Source organism: Pogona vitticeps, chromosome 2 (assembly GCF_051106095.1).
Source record: "Pogona vitticeps strain Pit_001003342236 chromosome 2, PviZW2.1, whole genome shotgun sequence".
Classification (NCBI taxonomy): Eukaryota; Metazoa; Chordata; class Lepidosauria; order Squamata; family Agamidae; genus Pogona; species Pogona vitticeps.
This window is the reverse complement of record NC_135784.1, coordinates 112,769,283-112,788,333: the sequence shown is the minus strand read 5'-3', so window position 1 is coordinate 112,788,333 and position 19,051 is coordinate 112,769,283. Positions and strand designations below refer to the sequence as shown.

The window sequence follows — 19,051 nt, the reverse complement described above, 5'->3', positions numbered from 1 at the left end:
TGGAGTGAATGCCACATGAAAGAGGCTTCAGAAAAATTCAAGAAACACAAGGTATCCATCTGGCTATTGAATGCAACAGTTAAGTGCACCAACTCCCTCCGGTAAAATGTTCAATTCACACCTTTGAGTCACATAACTGGATAGCAGTGGGCATCACTTATCATAGAACATTTAATGGTTTTAATTGTTGGGTCACTGCTGTGCTCTGTGAAAGGGGATGAATTATAATAACAAGGAAGCAACAGGGAAAGAAGATGTTACTGGTTTGTTTAAAAGAACCCTTGAAATGTTTTTGTGGCCTGCTAACAAAAAAGAAGAGCAAACAGAATGGAAAGATTTCCAGCTGTTAGGCATACTAACTGCACGGAAGCTTTCCAGCTATGTATTTTTTTCCCCCTGAAAAGTTGAATCTACTACACTAGAAGATGCCTCATCATTTGCTCTACCGATAACAGCTTTGGCACGACTGACTGGTTTTATTGCTCAAATGGCCAAAATAATCAACCTCTCCTTGAGGTTCCAGTAGCTCCTTAGTCAATTTCTTTCTTTTCCATTCCATTCATCTTTCATGTTACACCTGAATAACTTCCCTTCCCTTCTCTTGATCAACACAACAATCATAGCCCTCCTGCCCAGACCATCATTTCCTACAACGGTGGTTAAAAGTTCAGCACTCCGTAGGAATCATTCAACACTATCCATCTGCCCAGTTATTTGTCCTCCTATACACCTTCCTCTTATTTGTAAAGACAACAGGGATGTTTGGCCAAAACTACGGAATAGCCTTAGTTTTTAGTTCCTTAGTTTTTAGTTCCTTTTCAAATGAGTTTTCTGCCTTACTTTTTTAAAATGCTGCTGTGATTCTATTGTACATTGCTTTGAACAAGCCAGTGAGCAGAAAAGTGAGATGTAAATACCTGCAATAAAGAAAATACAGTGTGGGTTGCTAGATGTGTTGTGACAGCCAAGAGAAGATCTGCAGGCTGATCTTGGCTGGCCTACCTGGCATGACTGATCCGGCCCATCACCTCCCACTTGTCTGCCTGCATAACAACTGAGTATTGGAACTGTACAAGATTATCCTGTGCCACCATCTCATACTGCACTGAGGTTCTCCTGCATGGAGCTTCCCTCAAATTATCCAAATCCCTCAAATTACCCAAACCGTACAGGAAAGATTCTCCAACTTTCACACTGACTCCACACGATACACCATGTACACCTAGAAAGCATAAGGTAGACCTGGAAAAGATGCAGAAAATGGCAATCAAAATGATCCAATGGCTGAAAGTAAATTTCCCTATGAGCAAAGTTTTTTTTTTTATTACGAAGCTTTTTCTCCTTCTTAAGAATCTTTAGACACTTAGCATGAGACTCTTATTCTCCCTCTTTCATAATTCTGGAATGTGGGGTCATTCAATGAAGCCAAACAGCACAAGATTCAGGACAGACAAAAGGAAGGTGGGAGGCAGCAAAAAAAGGCCAGTGTGGCTTCACAAAAAGCTCAGGGAGGACCTAAAAACCAAAAAGACATGTACAGGAAGTGGAAAAAAGGCCAGGCCACCAAAGATTAATACAGACAAGTTGCAAGGAAATGCAGGGATGGCATTAGGAGGGCAAAAGCTGAGAATGAGCTGAGGTTAGCTAGAGACACTAAAAGCAATAAAAAAGCATTCTTCAGGTATGTGAGTAGCAAAAGACAAACAAAAGCACAGCTCTGCAATGGAGAAGGAAAAATAACAAAGTACAAAGAAAAGGCAGAGGTGCTCAATTCCTATTTTAGTTCAGTCTTTTCCCATAAGACAGACTATGAACTTCCAAATAAATTGGAAGTGCAAGTGGGGGGGGGGAACAGGATTGCAGCTGGAGACTGATAAACTTAGGGAAGGAATACCTTGCCACCTTGAACAAATTCAAATCTCCAGGGCCAGATGAACTGCATCCGAGAGTACTGAAGGAACTGGCTGAAGAACTCTCAGAACTGCTATCCCTTATTTTTGTGCTCATGTCCTGCTTGTGGGGTTCTCATGGGCCTCTGATCAGTCCCTGCATGAACACAATCCTGGACTAAGTAGGCCTTTGGTCATATCTAGTACGGCTCTTCTTAAAGTTCCTACCACAACCTGCCAGTCTCCTTCACACCTTTGGTGGAGAAAAACCACATCAGTATCACATCTCCAAAAGCCATCCTACAGAGATATGCCCTATCAAAATCTCCCTTCCCATTCTTAACCATGCTAACTGGAGTTTCCAAGTGATCAGATTGAGGAGGAAGGAGACAAACCAGCTGCTTTTTCAAATGTTGAACAAGTTGCCTGAATGTTGTATATGTAAAGAAACATAAATCAGTTCAGCTATCAACTTCTACCTCCCACCCTCCCTACAGTCTTCAAAGCAGTCAGCAGTAACATGCTAATTGAATCTGCGATAGAACAATACAAATCTTGCATTTGCACTCGGCTGAGGGCATCAGCTTGCCCACTACAAGACTGCAACACATGCACGTTATGTCTTCTTCCAAAAGCACAGTGCAGTGGAGGACAGGAGTGTAGCACCATAGGGCAGGAGAAATGGGGAAATGTGGCTGCAGTGTGGTGTATCAGAAGAAGCTGTGGCCACTGCAGTTGCACCAGCTTCCCTATGCATCTTCCCTCTTGAGGTCAAGTGCTAACTGGTTACACTAGCAGAGGTGGCCTGATGGAGAGGAACACATAATGGGCATGATTTAGATCAGAATTGCTGTGTCTATTAGAGTGATGTTTTCCTACCAGGCGCAATGACATTCCAAGCAAGGAGGGAGAAAGGCAGGGCTTGAAATGAAAGAGAGCCATCATGTCTGTTTAAGAAACAGCCAGACCTGCTGAGCAATGTATAAAAACAAACTGGAAGACCAAAGGAGAGATGTTAATATAATTCACAATCTAGAATAAACTTACTTTTTGTTTTGTTTTGTTTTAAAAAGCAGAACTCTGGTGTAGGCATTTTCAAAATAATTGCCCTGAACTGGAGAAAACAGCAGGTCTGCATGGCCTTGGAGACATGCCCTGCTAATAAACAGCACATGCGCACATACAGACAGACAGACACACACACACAGAGAGAGAGAGAGAGAGAGAGAGTCCATGGGAGATTAGAGGCTCTACTCTAGAAAAGCTCCCTTGGCAAAGAGCTGAAAGGGAAGCCAACGCAAAGGGCCAGACCCTTGATGGTGGTGGTGGGGAGAAATGCCTTCTCCTCTGTGGTGTTGTTTTCAAGCTCCCCCAAGCCCAAGGGAATGACAATATCCTGCTCTGGGGTGCTCTCTCCCCCCCAGATTGGTGGTTTTGGGAAATCGGATGGTGTAAATAGCTTATAAGAGACATGGTGGTGCTGCAGGTTAAACTGCAGAAGCCTCTGTGCTGCAAGGTCAGAAGACCAGCAGTTGTAAGATCGAATCCACGCAATGGAGTGAGCTCCAATCGCTTGTCCCAGCTCCTGCCAACATAGCAGTTTGAAATGCAAGTAGATAAATAGGTACCATCTCGGTGGGAAGGTAATGGCATTCCATGTCTAGTTGTGCTGGCCACATGACGACGGAAACTGTCTATGGACAAACGGTGGCTCTACGGCTTGGAAACGGGGATGAGCACTGCGCCCTAGAGTTTGACATGACTGGACTAAATGTCAAGGGGAACCTTTACCTTTAAATAGCTTATGAATTAAAGCCACAGACAAGAAGGGGCTTCAAAGAACCTCCCAGAAACCAAGGCCAGCAGACAGGAGAGGCATTTATATTAACAGACAAACAAAACAGGAACAATAGTGCTATCGGATGAAGATGTAACCATAAAATAAGATGGAGGAGGAGGGGGAGAAAAGGAAGTTCTTTCAAGACCTTCCCCTTAGAGGAGAGACCCCAGGTCAGTTTCACAAGGGGCAATACATACAATGAAGTGTATTCCTAGGCAAAGCATACATACTGTATAGTAGAGGTGGACAACCTGTAGCCTTTCAGCGGGTAATGGGTGGCAACTCCAACAGTTCCCTCACCTTTGGTTATGCTAACTAAGACTGACAGAATTGGAGTCCGACATCAGGAGGAACACAATTTCCTCCCTTGTCCCAGGTGTGAAGCGCAGTGACTGTAGCCCTTGATTGTGTGCTGTATCTTCACAGAAGTTCAGGGACAGCCTTCTGCTTTCATTTCTGGCTCCAACTATTTGGCAATTGGTCAGGGGAGGAGGGACTTGATTTGGTGTTGGACATCTAAGGTGCTCTCCCCGTGCTCTTTGCGTGCTCGTCAGTAACACTCAACCTCACACTCGAGGAGAAGCGATCTTCTCTCATCATGACACTTAGCCACCTCACATTTAACCCAACTGAGGGAAAAGACAACTGAGGGATCTCTTCTCCCTCTGTAACTCCATGGTAGAGAAGAAAGCAGGGATCTTTCTTGCTACCCTCACCCAAGGGCAAGGCTGGCAAGTCAGAAATGAGCATCATCACAAAGCCATATATTGAGAGACAGAGAAATATTTCACAGTGCTTTTTAATGCCTGTAACTATTTAGCCTTTCCTCCTCAGCCCTGACCATCGATAGCCATTCTCAGCACGTAGCTACTAGGGTAGTGATGATGGAGAAGGATATGTGTGGTATTCCAGCCTTTATGAGTCCCTTTCAGCTGCATGTCTTACTTCCTTCTTCCAAGACGGCTCAATGGTTATAGCAAATGGATGGGTGGAGTGGGAATAAACCAAGATCATCAGGGGAGACCTTTCTCTTAGTCCCACCACCCTCGCAGGCATGCTTGGTAGGAAGATGGGAGAGGGCCTTCTCTGTCGCTGCTCCCAGACTTTGGAGCTCCCTCTGACAAGGGGCCGGGATGGCCCCATCTTTGCTGTTGTTCTGCAAGCAGGCAAAGACCGTTCTCTTCAGGCAGGCTTTTCTTTAGTGGCTGGCACTCTGAGAGAGGTTTTTAAAAATTGGATTGTTGTACTCTGCTGCTTTTAAATGTGTTTTTAGTACTGACTTTATTTACCATTTTTAATATGACACTTGTTACATTCTTTTTAAAATATTTGTATACTCAGTGTTTTTAGCTTTTAAATGTTGTCTTTTAATTGTTATAAGCCACCTAGGGTCCTTTTAAGGAGAAAGGCAGGATAAAAAATATTTTACATAAATAAATAATAAATAATACTGTGTGGGTTGAACCTGTAAACTGCAGAGTCCGCAAGACCGTGACTTTAGTTAGAGTTAACCAGAGCTGGAAAAGCACAATAGTTCTCAAGACGTAAGTGAAACATCTTTCTCCTACAGGAACTGCAAGAACCTGGATGTAACACCAGGAAATCCGGCTCTAGCGGATGCTTCCTCAGAGCATCCAAACCAGAAGCTCCACCCAACTCATTAGGATTATTTTAGTTCAGTCTCAATGTTCCCCCCCTCCCCCCCCCACACTTCTATTTCAAAATCAGTGTCTTAAATCCAACCTTCGCTGCAGGTTTCCAAGCACCAGTGAAAACCTGCAGTGAAGCTTTGACTTGCCCAGCATTAAACTAATTATACTGATCTGCTGAGTTCTGAAGGTCATATCCTGTGGCTCTTTCTTTGACATAGATACTCATGACTGAGGAATGCTCCCGAGAAATTAGGTGTGAGGCACTCCCTCCCAGTCCATGAACTGACCCTGTTCTTTAGTACATCCAACCTATGCTGTAATTAACCTGCATTCAGTTACTGAGAGCCCTGGAAGGTACTTACAAAAAGTAATTCATTGCATTTATATTCCCCAAACTAGTTAGCTAAACGAGTAGACATGGTCTAGAGGGGCGGGGTAAAAATCAAATAAATAAATAAATAAATAAATAAATAGATTTTTTTAAAAAATTTACTTTCCCATTATCCAAAAGTAACTAAAATATTTCCTCATGGTTAATTTAAAAAAAACACACACACAACCCCAAGAATACTGTAAGGCAGTGGTCCCCAGCCTTGGGCCTCCAGATGTTCTTGGACTTCAACTCCCAGAAATCCTGGCCAGACGATGTGGTGGCGAAGGCTTCTAGGAGTTGTAGTCCAAGAACATCTGGAGGCCCAAGGTTGGAGACCACAGCTGTAAGGCACTGGCCTGTGATAAAAAAAACACACACCAGACAGCATTTAGTTGTGCTGGCATTAAATGCAATGTCATAAATTGCTATGGCGATTTGCCACTAGATAACAAGGCATCACTGGTATCCCTCATCACTAGCTAGTCCTGTGAGCTGGTGCATGATGATACAAGTAATTGATGCCATTGCACTTAATGCTGTTGATAACTAACCATTAGGATTCTGACTGCCTAGTTAGTGAGAGACTTTTGGTAACTATAAAAGTGCTGAAAACATTACAGTTAGCATGGTAAATGCCATCACAATCAAGTTAGTTATGCTTTACTTACTGAAAAACAAAGTAATTATAAGGAACCCATTGTTTACAACTAGTTACTTCTAAACTCTGCCTGGAAGAAAATCCCATTATGTCCAGCTAACTGAGCATCTGATTGCAGCCTGGGGTTTACCACTGGGAATATGCATGTGTGTATCTACACCTGCAGTATCAATCTGATCTCTTTCATGGTTCTGGATGCTTTTGATGTAGGATGTTAAATAGATATGTTAGCACATGGATACTTTGAAGGATTGAAATGGTTTGATCACCTGAGTGTGGGCAGGGGTTTTCAGTAGATCACTCCACCTCCAAAATGGGACCATTACCAAAGGAGGGGAGTAGAGTACATGTGAAATTTATTTTGATGGGAGATGAAGCCCAAGGAATGTGGGGACTGAGGGGGTGGTGGTTTAGGCTTTGAAGATGACAGAAAACAGACCTGTATGGTGGCAACAGTGGCTGCTGTGAAGGACAGAAGAATGTGAGAGAGCAGAAACCTCTCCTGATAAAGTAATCAACTGAAAACAAAACTCTTTGGCTAGCTGCAGTCATATACATGCACTCAAACATATATCCAGGATAGAAAAGCCATAGAGCACATTGCCTTGTCAGCTTTCTCGTAAATAAAAAATGAGGCTTCTAGCCTTTCTGGCTGCAAAAAGGAGCCTGAAAGCATGTGGTCAACGTCTGGTGAAATCAGATGACACTGGGCGAAGCAGTGGGATTTCTAATACTGAGGAAAGGCACAGAAGCCCCATATAACTCCTTGCCCCTTTCCCTCCCAAAGCACAGAATTTGTCACATAGGCTGAGGCAATATCTGTGAATATCATTGCCAGCTTTTGTCCGATGGAGTTCTTCCTCTAATCCCTGGAGGAACTCTTATTTTGTTTGTTTTGTTTGCTTTAATTATGTGTATTCTGCTTCTAGCCAAACCCTGGTCCCCCAAAGCAGTTTACGATCCAGCTTTAAAAACAAAAGTAAGAACTATATATAATGAACACTCAGTTGACATCATAAAACAGTAACATAACAGAAGGAAATAAATGTCACCATCAGCAACCATAAATCCCACAGTCAATGTGGAATCAATGCAAGATCGCTTTGTAAGAGGTACAAGAAGACTATGTCCCAGAGAGAAAGAAAAAAACCTGACTTAATTTAAAGAGAGATAAAAATTAATATCTGCCTACAATGAGAAAAGAAGTGGCCAAGTGGGTGTCCCTAGGTGGCAAGTTCCTTGTGAAAGGCACTTCTATGGAAAATGCCTTTGTTTGGGTAATTATACACAGTAACTCAGAAGGCAGAAGTGGGCCTTTCCAGGGGTTCTGAAGGCTCTCAGAGGGGAAGTGTAAAGGAGATGTGGGGTGGATCCTGAAGCAGAGAGGGAATCCTAGTAGTGTTTACATAAGGTCTAATATGCCACTGCTCGTTCGTTGGTTTAGTCGTTTAGTCATGTCCGACTCTTCGTGACCCCATGGACCAGAGCATGCCAGGCCCTCCTATCTTCCACTGCCTCCCGGAGTTGGGTCAGATTCATGTTGGTAGCTTCAATGACACTGTCCAAACATCTCATCCTCTGTCGTCCCCTTCTCCTCTTGCCTTCACACTTTCCCAACATCAAGGTCTTTTCCAGGGAGTCTTCTCTTCTCATGAGATGGCCAAAGTATTGGAGCCTCAGCTTCAGGATCTGTCCTTCCAGTGAGCACTCAGGGTTGATTTCCTTTAGAATTGATAGGTTTGTTCTCCTTGCAGTCCAGGGGACTCTCAAGAGCCTCCTCCAGCACCACAATTCAAAGGCATCAATTCTTCGGCGGTCAGCCAGCTAACTATGGCTAATTAACATTGTGCCAAGATACATCTTAGTTATGCAATCAGGCATGTGACCAGGCATGTAACTGAGATGTCCCCAGCACCTCACCAAGTAGCCATAATTAGCTGTGGCAAGTTGTGCAAATCTTACTCAAACACCAGTAGGAGTCTGTCACTGTAATGCTTACATGAGCCTTCCCCAAGCTGGTGCCCTCCAGATGGCTTGGATTGTAACTCCTATCAACTCTAATAGCTGTACTGGCTGGCAACAGCTGCAGATGGCACCCTCTAGATATGTCAGAATACAAGTTTGGGATGGCTGTCTTACAGCATAGCCTAATGTGCACAGCAGGGTTGTGGTGGCACTTTCAAAGCTTAGGTGCATAACGACCATTGTACCTCTGCCTACACACTCTAGAGATATTCAGAGCTTGTTGAGCACAATACCAAATCAGGGATCAACCTCACTTTTTCATATGCACTTTGTTGTTTCGTTGTTAAGTCATGTCCGACTCTTCATGATCCCATGGACCAGAGCACGCCAGGCCCTCCTCTCTTCCACTGCCTTCTGGAGTTGGGTCATATTCATGTTGGTAGCTTCGATGACACTGTCCATCCATCTCATCCTCTGTCATCCTCTTCTCCTCTTGCCTTCACACTTTCCCAACATCAGGGTCTTTTCCAGGGAGTCTTCTCTTCTCATAAGATGGCCTTCCAGTGAGCACTCAGGGTTGATTTCCTTCAAAATGGATAGGTTTGTTCTCCTTGCAGTCCATGGGACTCTCAAGAGTCTCCTCCAGCACCAAAATTCAAAAGCATCAATTCTTCAGCAGTCAGCCTTATTTATGGCCCAGCTCTCACTTCCACACATCACTACTGGAAAAACCATAGCTTTGACTATGTGGACTTTTGTTGGCAAGGTAATGTCTCTGCTTTTTAAGATGCACACCCCAACCAAAATTTGGCACTCAAGAAAGAGATGGATGCTTATCTCAACATTAGAAGTCTTCCAGGGTACCACAGAAACTCAGCAGCCTAAGCCCTCCTCTCTTCCACATCCTCTGTGCATGTCAAAGAGAGAGAAAGGGGGCATCAGTGATGACCAAAAGAAATGGCTATCTGTCAAGGCTGGCCCAATTTTGTGGCCCTCAGTTCAAAATCTTTCTTTTCATCAGCAGATTTTATATTTTGTTTGACCAAAAAAAAGTACTACAGTAGAAGAATTATTTTTGCTGGTCTTTTTTTGGGGGGGGGGGTGAGAAGCACACTTTTCTGAAGCTGCTTTAATGCACTTTGGCCCAGTTGTCTGTAACAAAATGTCCCTGTCCCGAAATCTCAAGTGAGAAAATGCTGACATTAATTATTCTCTCATTCTTCCAAAGAGAACATCACAGCTTTTGGGGTAGAAGTCAAGGGTTAAGTCACACCTTTCCATGACTTCAGAAAGGTAAGATAAGGAGCCTAGGGCAGACTTACTTTCCGCCACTTATAACTAACCACAACATATCCGGGTGGGATGATAAAGAAAACATATCCTTTTGTTCTAGCAACATGGAAATGGGTGTGGCCTGCCCTCTGCTTATTCCTGAGCAGTGCTCTGTTGCCTGTAATGTGATCTGTCAGAGAAGCTCTCAGCACAGAAACCTGTACGGCCACAACAGCTGTGTAGTAACTAGAGACTTTTAGAGTACATGATGAAGAAAAGGACTGAGATCCATAAATGGTGCTCCAGTAGCTCATTCTAAGCTAAGGATGAGAGTTTGCTTTGTTTCTTTTTTCTTTTTTTTAACTGAGTCCAGATTTTCCATTTCTGCTGTTGGTGAGAATTGCTGAAGAACCAGGTGCGGCACCAAGCCCGCCACATGAGACAAGCATTTCCTCTCCACACAACCCTTCCTTTGCTGGTTTATAGCTTCTTCACGAGGAGCAGCCACACTGGGGGAAGGTGTGTGTGTGTGGGGAAATCACAGGTAAATCTTCCTGTAAGGAGCAGGAATTTCTCCAGGATGGCAAAATTCTTCTGCACACTATTTGTACAATTTTAGCTGGCTTATAAATTAGATCGCCTCAATATGGGATTTGGATTTTATTTTATGCCGACATGGGTATCATTGCTTCTGCCCAGGATGGATGAAGATCTAGTATCCTAGAGACCATAGGCATCCTTCAGTCTCGAGAGACTATGGTAACATGCTCTGAATCGAGGAGTGTCCTCTCCAGAGCATGAAGCCCGGGTAAGGTAATATGGAGGATAGGCTGTTACCCAAGCAGCAAATCCCCCCTCTCCACGTTGCTGAAGTGGTCCTATGGAAAGGCAAGAGCCAATACAACTGGTTCCAGCAACGTCGCAGGAGTTGGCAGAACGACACGAGCTGCCTTCGGGACTCCAGCTCCGGATTTTTCCTCAAGGTTAACTCCTGAAGCCTTTTCCATGAGTGGATATAACCAAAAGGCAGCGGAGGTTTGATACCCCTTAGGATTTGTACGAGAAGGACATTAAATGTGAAAAATGTCAAAATGTCTCCAAGAATATCTGAAAATACTGGTAAAAATTTTTTTGAAAGCAACTATGAAGTATTTATTTCACTAATAATGTCTCTCACTGCAATACTTTTGAAATGTAATTCTGGCACAAAAAGTAATTAGTTACAGGTAACATTAAAGTATTTCAAGCTCTGCTCAAAAGAATGTAATCCTAGAAAAATTTCCTCATACACAAGTTCTAAATGGAATCTGTCCTCAATGTATGGATATATTACTTTGGAGGAACCAGAAGAGAACAGTCACTTTTACTCACAACAACCCTGTGAGGCAAATCAGGGTGAGAGATTACAGCTGGCCCAAGATCACCCAGGGAATTTCAGAGCTAAGTGGGGATTTGAACTTTGGTCTACAAGAGCCCTCTTCAGGCATTACACTTGAAACCATGTAGGAGACTAAAAGGGTGGTGTGGAAGAGGACTTCTATCCTCTGCATACCTGGGAGTCACTGAGAACCTCACATGAAGAATGTAAGCATGTTCAGCTTAATCTGCTTAAAAGTCCTTACATTACTGGGGGCTCCATCATATCAGGGTTCCCATTCACACAGAGCTAAACCCACTTGCAATAACCTCCATTTTAGACCTTCATGTTGTTTGTGCAAAAATCTCTGTGACCTTCAAGTGAGGAGGGGCTGGCATATGTATACATCAAGCCCTGTGTGGATTCTGGGTGTAATGTCTGAACAGGGCTTAACTCCGATGTCTGTACCCTGCTGGTTCTCTGTTTGTTCTCCAAATGACTCTTCAAGCACAGGTTTTTCTTTGGATTACAACTGGTGACATGTTTTACTCTTCCACTACAGTACAGTAAATTTCAAAGAGGGAGCTGTGCTAGTCTGTTTCAAGCATGTATCACATAAAGTGGCACCTTTAAATTTGTTTATTGTAAAAGTGTCACAATAATTTACACATTTCACTCTCCCACTCAGTGTATACAGGCTGAAGTCTAGTACTGTAGTAATTTGCAACTTGAGCAGGCCTGTTAGATCAATGGGACTCATGGACAAGTTAACTCATTAAATCCCCACTGATTTGATGGACCTGCTCTAGTTTTGATTTTGATTTTTGATTTCAGCCATTGATTGGGTTTTGATCCACTTGCAGAATGGTGGGCAAGTATTCTCTCTGTAAGCATGGAGTAAGCACTATTCTTACTATGTCTTGGGCCTCTTGCCTTCTCTGTCTAGCCATCCAGAGTGGAATTGTAACTATAGAGTTCTGGTCTTTATAATAACAATGACTAAGGAGAGAAAGTGGTGGTCCATATTTCAAGAGCAAAATACAGTAGTCATTGGATGTCTTCGTTTTTCAAGGTGTACCTAGACCAGAAGCTTTGTAAATATACAACATAATTGATTGCGGATGACTTTCCTCTCTTCTGGGGGTAGTGATACAGTGGTGCAAGGGCTCACAGAAACAGAATACTGGTACTTTTTTAATCTGCAAGGGTGATAATGTCATCCCCACTCCAAGCTTCCGTGACCACTCTAAAATTTGTCCTACACAGGGGTCTCAAACTCAATTTACCTGGGGGCCACTGGAGGCAGAGTCTGGGTGAGGCTGGGCCGCATCAGATTTTCCACCAAGCGGAGCAACAGCCCGAGGAAGCTGCCCAGGAGTTTCCTTAGCCCGGCTGGGGCTCTGAGGAGAAGGAGGAGGGGCGCACGAGCCCTCATTGCTTGGCCACAACCCCCTCCGGCTCCTTCTTCACTACCACCAGCAGCAGCAGCAGGACGAAGAAGTGGAGAAGGGAGGGAGTGCCAGCAACTGCCTAGCGGGGGGGAAGAAGGGCATGACATAAATTTTAAAAAAAACTCACAGAATCGCCTTGCCAAAGGAGAAAAGCCCCCATCGGTACCGGTGAAATTAAACAGAACGGGGTGGGCCCCCCACAGGAGCATGCATGCATGCACGCACGCACACACACACACGGAGGTCTGGCAACCTTCCTCTCAGGGCCCCCCTCAAAAAAAAGGCACACTCAGCAGCAGCAGCTACCCCCACCACGACAGAGGAGCAAACTTTGCAAGGCGAGCCCAGGCATCCTCTAGAGCTGAGGCGGATGAAGCAGGACAAAGAGGAGGAGGAGGAAGCACCGCGGGGCCCTGAGGTGGCCGCTGGCCAGGCTGGTGCTTGGGGTACTGAGAGAGAAAGAGAGCCAGAGAGCCGCTTGCCTGGAAGAGGTGGCGGCAGCTGCTGTTGGCGGCTTGAAGGTGCTCTTCGAGGACGCGCCAGGAGTGAGCTCTGCTCTCAGGCATTGCGCAGCGACGGCTTGGGGGCTCGGGGAAAAGGACCAGCAGCATGCCTCGCTCGCCAGCTCTCCCCCAAAACAGCTCCTCTTGAACCCTCCATCCAGAACTGCAGCCTGCCAGCTGTTTGACTGCCGGGCTGCAGTTCCGGGTGGACGGTGCAAGAGGGTCTTGGGGGAGAGCTGGCCAGCGAGGCGAGGCTTTTTTTGACTCTTGACAGCAGAGGACACATGGGCACTTTGGGGGGAGCAGGCAAGGCGGGGGCCACAAACTATCATCCGGCGGGCCGCAAATGGCCCCCGGGCCACATGTTTGAGACCCCTGTCCTACAAAGACATGTGCATGCAACAGAATAAGGCAGGAGAGAATTCACCGAGTGTTTCTTTACTGATAGAAACAGAGAAAGATAAAAGATTCCATAACCCCTGAGGAGAAAGTTGGCATCCCCACTCCTAAAGCTGGTTCCTCAAGCTGACAGTTCTTAAACGTTGAAGTAACTGCAAATCTTGCAGCTTCAATGTCTATTGTTGCTGTTGCATACTGTCAAGCTGTTTCCAACTCATACCATCTTTATGAATGAGGGACTTCCCAAAAAGTCCTATCATCATCAGTCCTGTTCAGCTCTTGTGAGCTCATGCAAGTCTTCTTCCTTCAATATCTAGCCAGAAAAGATTTGATTTTGTGTCTCCCACAAATGCCCCCCTGCCAGGACTCTCCATAAGGCTGCTATTGCAGAGACTTTAATGGTACTTCAGTGGGCCAAAAGGGGCATTACCCAATCCTAATTATGGAATGTATTTTGTTATCCCTGTTGTAAACAGAAGCACTTTGGAATGTCTGCATGGGCAATGAAGACTCATTGACCTTAGGAAGGATCTAATGAAAATTTCTTGGACTGGTTTGTTGAAAAGGATTGCCAGAGGTTGCCTGCAATTTTTTTGTTTACTCTCCTGGGGGCACAATTATGAGAGAACCTGCATACCAATATTTACCACTACAGCACTGGAGCTCGGTTGTGCTCAAATAAGCAAAAGCAGAATTAGCTGAACTTTAACAGAGTATTAATAAAATCTGTGGAACTCTTAAGTCCTGGTGCTTCTAAAGACATGAGAAACCAGGGCACAAGGAAGGAAGGTATTATACCACTAGGAGTGGATCATGTCCCAGAGCTAGCACAATCTCACAATTGCAACAACCCCACATCCCTTCTGTCCCAGTTACACAGACAGTCATTCTCATACGGTTCACAGAATCCAGGCCTCAAGTCACTAAGGCAAAGGACAAAGCACATCTTGGCTGTTGGCTACAGAAATCAAGATACTATTAGCACATTGTCACTGAGCAGATTTTCTTTGGATTGTGTGCTTAAAACCATTACAAGATCTATGTGAGTCCCATTAACAGACATTTTTGTGTGCCTGAAGGAACCATCAGAGCTGCTCATCCACCAAAGGTTTCATCAGCAGGAGCTAAATGAGGAAGTTTCCCCGTGTCACCTAATACAGTCAGACAACAGTTGAAGCTATCAGACCTCCTGTGCCCACTCTCTCATTTCTATTTTGCACACACTCCGGAAATCAGACACATTTTTTTTCTGCTGTATAGCACAAAGCACCACTAGAGAAGAAATCTCCCATCAGTGGCTTTATTATAGAAAAAGTAGAAGAGCCCAGGTAGAGCTTTGTTCTCTTGATTTGCTTCAGCGGCTTCTTGGACAATGGGAATTGCTCCAACGATAATCAAAAGCAATGATATGCATGTTGCAATGTTGACTCCTCGTCAGTATCAGGCAGTATTTCCACGTCTCATTTGTATCTATTTCAGCACTGCTGATAGGTAGTTTAAAGAATTGCTGTCAGTGATAAACACAGCATAATCCGCAACAGCCACAACATGTTTTGCACTGTGCCAGTTCCTTGTTTCCTGAGTTCAGATGTAATTGAAAGAATGCAAAAGTTTCTTTGGAGGGGTGGTAAATATAAAGGTCCGAAAGCTTGACCTATGCGATATACACAGCAGAAAGGCTAGTATGAATACATAGAAAGTGAAAGTACAGAAACAGTATTAGAAGGAAAAGAAGACTATCACCCTTTTGGTGATTTCTTGAGAAAATGCCATACCAGCGTAAGAAGGAAAAGGAAAGTCTCCACAATGTCCAAAATCAATTTAGAGTCACGCAAGAAGCCACCCATCAAAGAAGATGAAAGCAAACACTGATGAATGTTGTCTCCATTTAACACTCACCTTCTTCCACAGTAACCATGTTTGCACCTTGACAATCAGTAGAAAGCTCTAAATCCACACAGAGGGAAACAGATATGGGGGAAGCTGCCTCAGTTTCCTCTGCTGTAGTATGTTACAGATTCTGCTTAGATTCTTTGTCCAGTGCAGTGCCTCCGTTCCAGGGGAAAGAACTGTAGCAACGTTGGGGGGCAGGGCGGAGAGAGCTCTCTGCTGCGCTCAGTAACAGCTGGGGGGTGATTCTATCCATTCCCCACCCTCTTGTACAACTCACACCCTTCAATTTGGCTGCATTTTTTGAGAGGGTGGAATTCCCATAGTGGATTTTAGGCAGTAGATCAAGAATGATTCAAGATTCCTCCCACCCAAACTACTAATGTCACCCTTTCTGACTGATCTAAAATGACCAGAATCCAAGAAAGCATAAACAAGTAATTGCAGGGTCCCCTGTATTGCGTCATTTAGCTCTTGGGTAAAAAACAAAACAAAACCCAGGACTTTGCAATAGAAAAGGTGCATCTGCAGGACTTTTTTTAAAAAAAAAATCGAATGATATAAACTACAATAAACACACTTGATACAAAGCCAGCACAGCACAGCAGACAGAAATATATCTTTGTTTGATTGCCAGCTGTTGTACAACATTTGACCACACCATTGGTTCCATCTGTACATGTGGAAATCAGTACACTGTGAAAACATTATTAATAATAATATTGTTTAAACTGTGAAATTAAACACAGCCTCTGGAAGCAATGGCTAGGGATAACATTGTCCTTGCCCTTTCACCCCATCTGCTGTAGCCACCCACCATTTCCAAGCTTTCTCTCTCTCTCTCTCTCTTTTTTTTTTTTTTTTTTTTTTTTGAAAGAAACCCCTGGGATGTTTCAGTATAGATCACCCACCCCTTTGGTCTGCACGTCTTCCTCATAGATGAGATGTGTGCTAATTTTACAGTAACGTGTAACTGAGCCTTGGAATCAACTCAACTATATATACAGGAATATGAGAAGAGTGTCAGCCATATGTTTTCCCATTCTGCACTAGTCCTGGTTGAATTCAAATATCTTTACAGTATACTCTTCCTTCTGAGTTGGAATACAGTAGCAAGGAGCTTGAGCACACAGAAGTGCAGCTGTCTCCTCTTCCTCTTCGGTTTCCTCCTGCCTGATGTTGGACATCATCATAGACTTTGGACATGGCAAGTCTAAACAATGAGCCTCATTTTCAAAGCCTATTTTAAGTTTTTAGTGCATATTACACTCTAGCCTAAGGAGGCTACTCCTGACTACTATATTCTGACTTTTGTTCCATGGATATGTTCCCATTGTTTGTTCAATCAAAGTGAAAGTAATCCTATTTTTTCAATGACAATGTTAATGTCATTAACCTTCCCAAGTAACCTTTGCAGACCATCTAAATTTTCACCAATAACACTATATTGTCCAGATGTTGATCGTTGTTTTTAATTTCTAAAATTTTCTTTAACTGAAGCAAATTACATCAATGACAGGATTTATCTACTTTAGAGATAACTTTTCACCTACTTTGCTTTGATACTTCTGATTAACTAGAATACAAGTCCTTTGGTTCCTTGGCTTATAACATTCTCATTAGTGTCATCCTGCATGGATTTCCATGTAATTACCTCCTTGATGATAATTTGGTATTGTGAGTACAAGTTCTTTTCCACAAAATTGTATGGTTCATTTTCCATATTCATCATCTGTTCCTGGTCCACAGTTTTCAAGAACATCTCTGCAGGCTCCTTTTCCTAGCATTAGAATCCTTTATTATGAAATTCAGATGTTGCTTTTTCATATGTTTTATAAAGGTTTTCAGTTCTTCCAATGGGTTTCTAAAGCTTCTTAGCATAGTGGCTCACAATTAGATTAGGCCTATTTGAATCAATGGAACTTATGGAGGAGCTGTTTCACCAGATCTACACTCATTCAGTGGGCCTACTCTAGTCTGAATTACTACACTAAGCAACAGGTTTGTGGCACTGTGGGCCCAGCATCTACATGTACTTGTCTGGCTCTTGGCCAACATTTTTTTTCACTTACTGCAAGAATCTGACTGTTCATCTTTTTCAGTTCTTATAGTAATGTGGGTTTTTCCTACCTTGTATATACTTTTCATATTCTAAGTTCTTAACCTGACTTCAGTTCAGAGATTCTCTGCAATTTCTGGCCACTTAGAGCTTGCTGAGCACTGGCTGGATAGCTCAGCGCTTTACGTATCTGGCTGCAGAGCCAAAGACTGGGAGCTCAATTCCCCACTGTGTCTCCAGTGAGAAGAGCCAGCCTGTGTGACCTTGGGCAAGCTGCACAGTCCCAGGGTGCTCACAGAAGAAAGGAATGGTAAACAGCTTCTCTGTATTCTCTACCTAGAAAACCCTGAAAAGGGTTACCGTAAGTCAGAATGGACTAGACGGCTATCATCAGAGCTTGCTGGGGCCTTTTTCTATTTCTATACAGCCATGACATGTTCTTAGAAGATAAGATGTGACAATCTTTTGTTGCCTTCCACATCTTAGTGCTACTGCCAGTGGTGATGACTACTATCACACCCATAATTTTCCATGCTGAAATCCAAGTAGCATCCTTTGTCTTTGGTCTTGGATGAGCACTGACATCACTTCTGCCCAAGGTCTGGTGGCATTGAGTTCCTTATGGCTTCAGAGGCCTCTTGATCATGCTCCTCCACTAGAAGATGCTGGATTTTCTGGGGGCCAAGTGAATTAATCACCACCAAGTATTTGGCATGGCTGAAATACATGTTGGTGCTACTGACCAAAATTGGTTGAGAAGCTAACTGCTGTACAGGAGGAAAATCAAATATGTAAGAAAAAAATATGACAACACAGATCTATGGACCTGATACAGCGATACACAGAACTGATTGGCACTATGTCCTAATGTTAGGATTCTTCTGTTTCTTTCCCATTCTTCTTCTTCTTCTTCTTCTTCTTCTTCTTCTTCTTCTTCTTCTTCTTCTTCTTATTATTATTATTATTATTATTATTATTATTATTATTATTATTATTATTATTATTATTATTATTATTATTATTAAAATCACAGTACAAATACTGACAAATAGAAAACATTTAATAAACATTAAAACATCTAGAAAAGAAACCAAACGAAATTACATATGCAATGCGTCCATCACTGGAACCATTTGGGAGTAACCATTTGTATAATTTACTGCATTTTATCAGGTACATTTTTGAACCATCTAATCTGATGGAAGAGGTCTACAGAATTAAAAGATTTGTGTATGCTTGTGGTGATTTGATTGATCTTAAGATATTACCCAACTGCAGATTTTTTTTTCTTGGTTCTTTTTCCTCATGGGCCAGAATGGCTACTGAAGAACAGTAGTACAAACACAGTATCTTGTCGTCAAGGAGTTCTGTTAATGTTGCCTTTGCTTGAGTCCTGAGTTTTTAACAATAGCTTATAGGGGGTCAGATAATGGAAAGAAACTCTTCTTCCTGTCCCGGAAATATTTACATAGGTAACAAATAGGATGGCTCAAGAGCATGATCTAAAAGAATCAATACAGTGGATGTTAAGTGGTTTGAATTTGTACCTCAGACTAGCTGTCTGGATGATGAAAAAATATATCTTTTAGCTATTTGGACATACTTCAAAGGAGCCTCATTTCTCCATTGACAAGTACCATTAATTGGTCATTTATGTCTACAGGCAAAGAACACGATGCAAGTGCAGAGGAAATACACTTAACTGTCTTCCTATTGACTCTTCTGAACAACACTGTCCTTGAA

At 43.2% G+C, this 19,051-nt stretch overlaps 1 protein-coding gene across 2 annotated transcripts in view; it reads right to left on the bottom strand.

The window, feature by feature from the left end:
• Positions 1-19,051, bottom strand: part of AFAP1L1 (actin filament associated protein 1 like 1) — a 91,069-nt gene that overhangs the window by 66,204 nt on the left and 5,814 nt on the right. Inside the window, exon 1 of one of the 2 annotated variants that reach the window (XM_020780457.3) lies at positions 15,259-16,550. The exons of the other annotated variant lie outside the window; for it this stretch is intronic. Coding sequence (XP_020636116.2) covers positions 15,259-15,277 — 19 coding nt within the window. The 5' untranslated portion in view covers positions 15,278-16,550. Of the gene's footprint in view, positions 1-15,258; positions 16,551-19,051 lie in introns of those variants that run through there. 2 annotated transcript variants of the gene reach the window in all.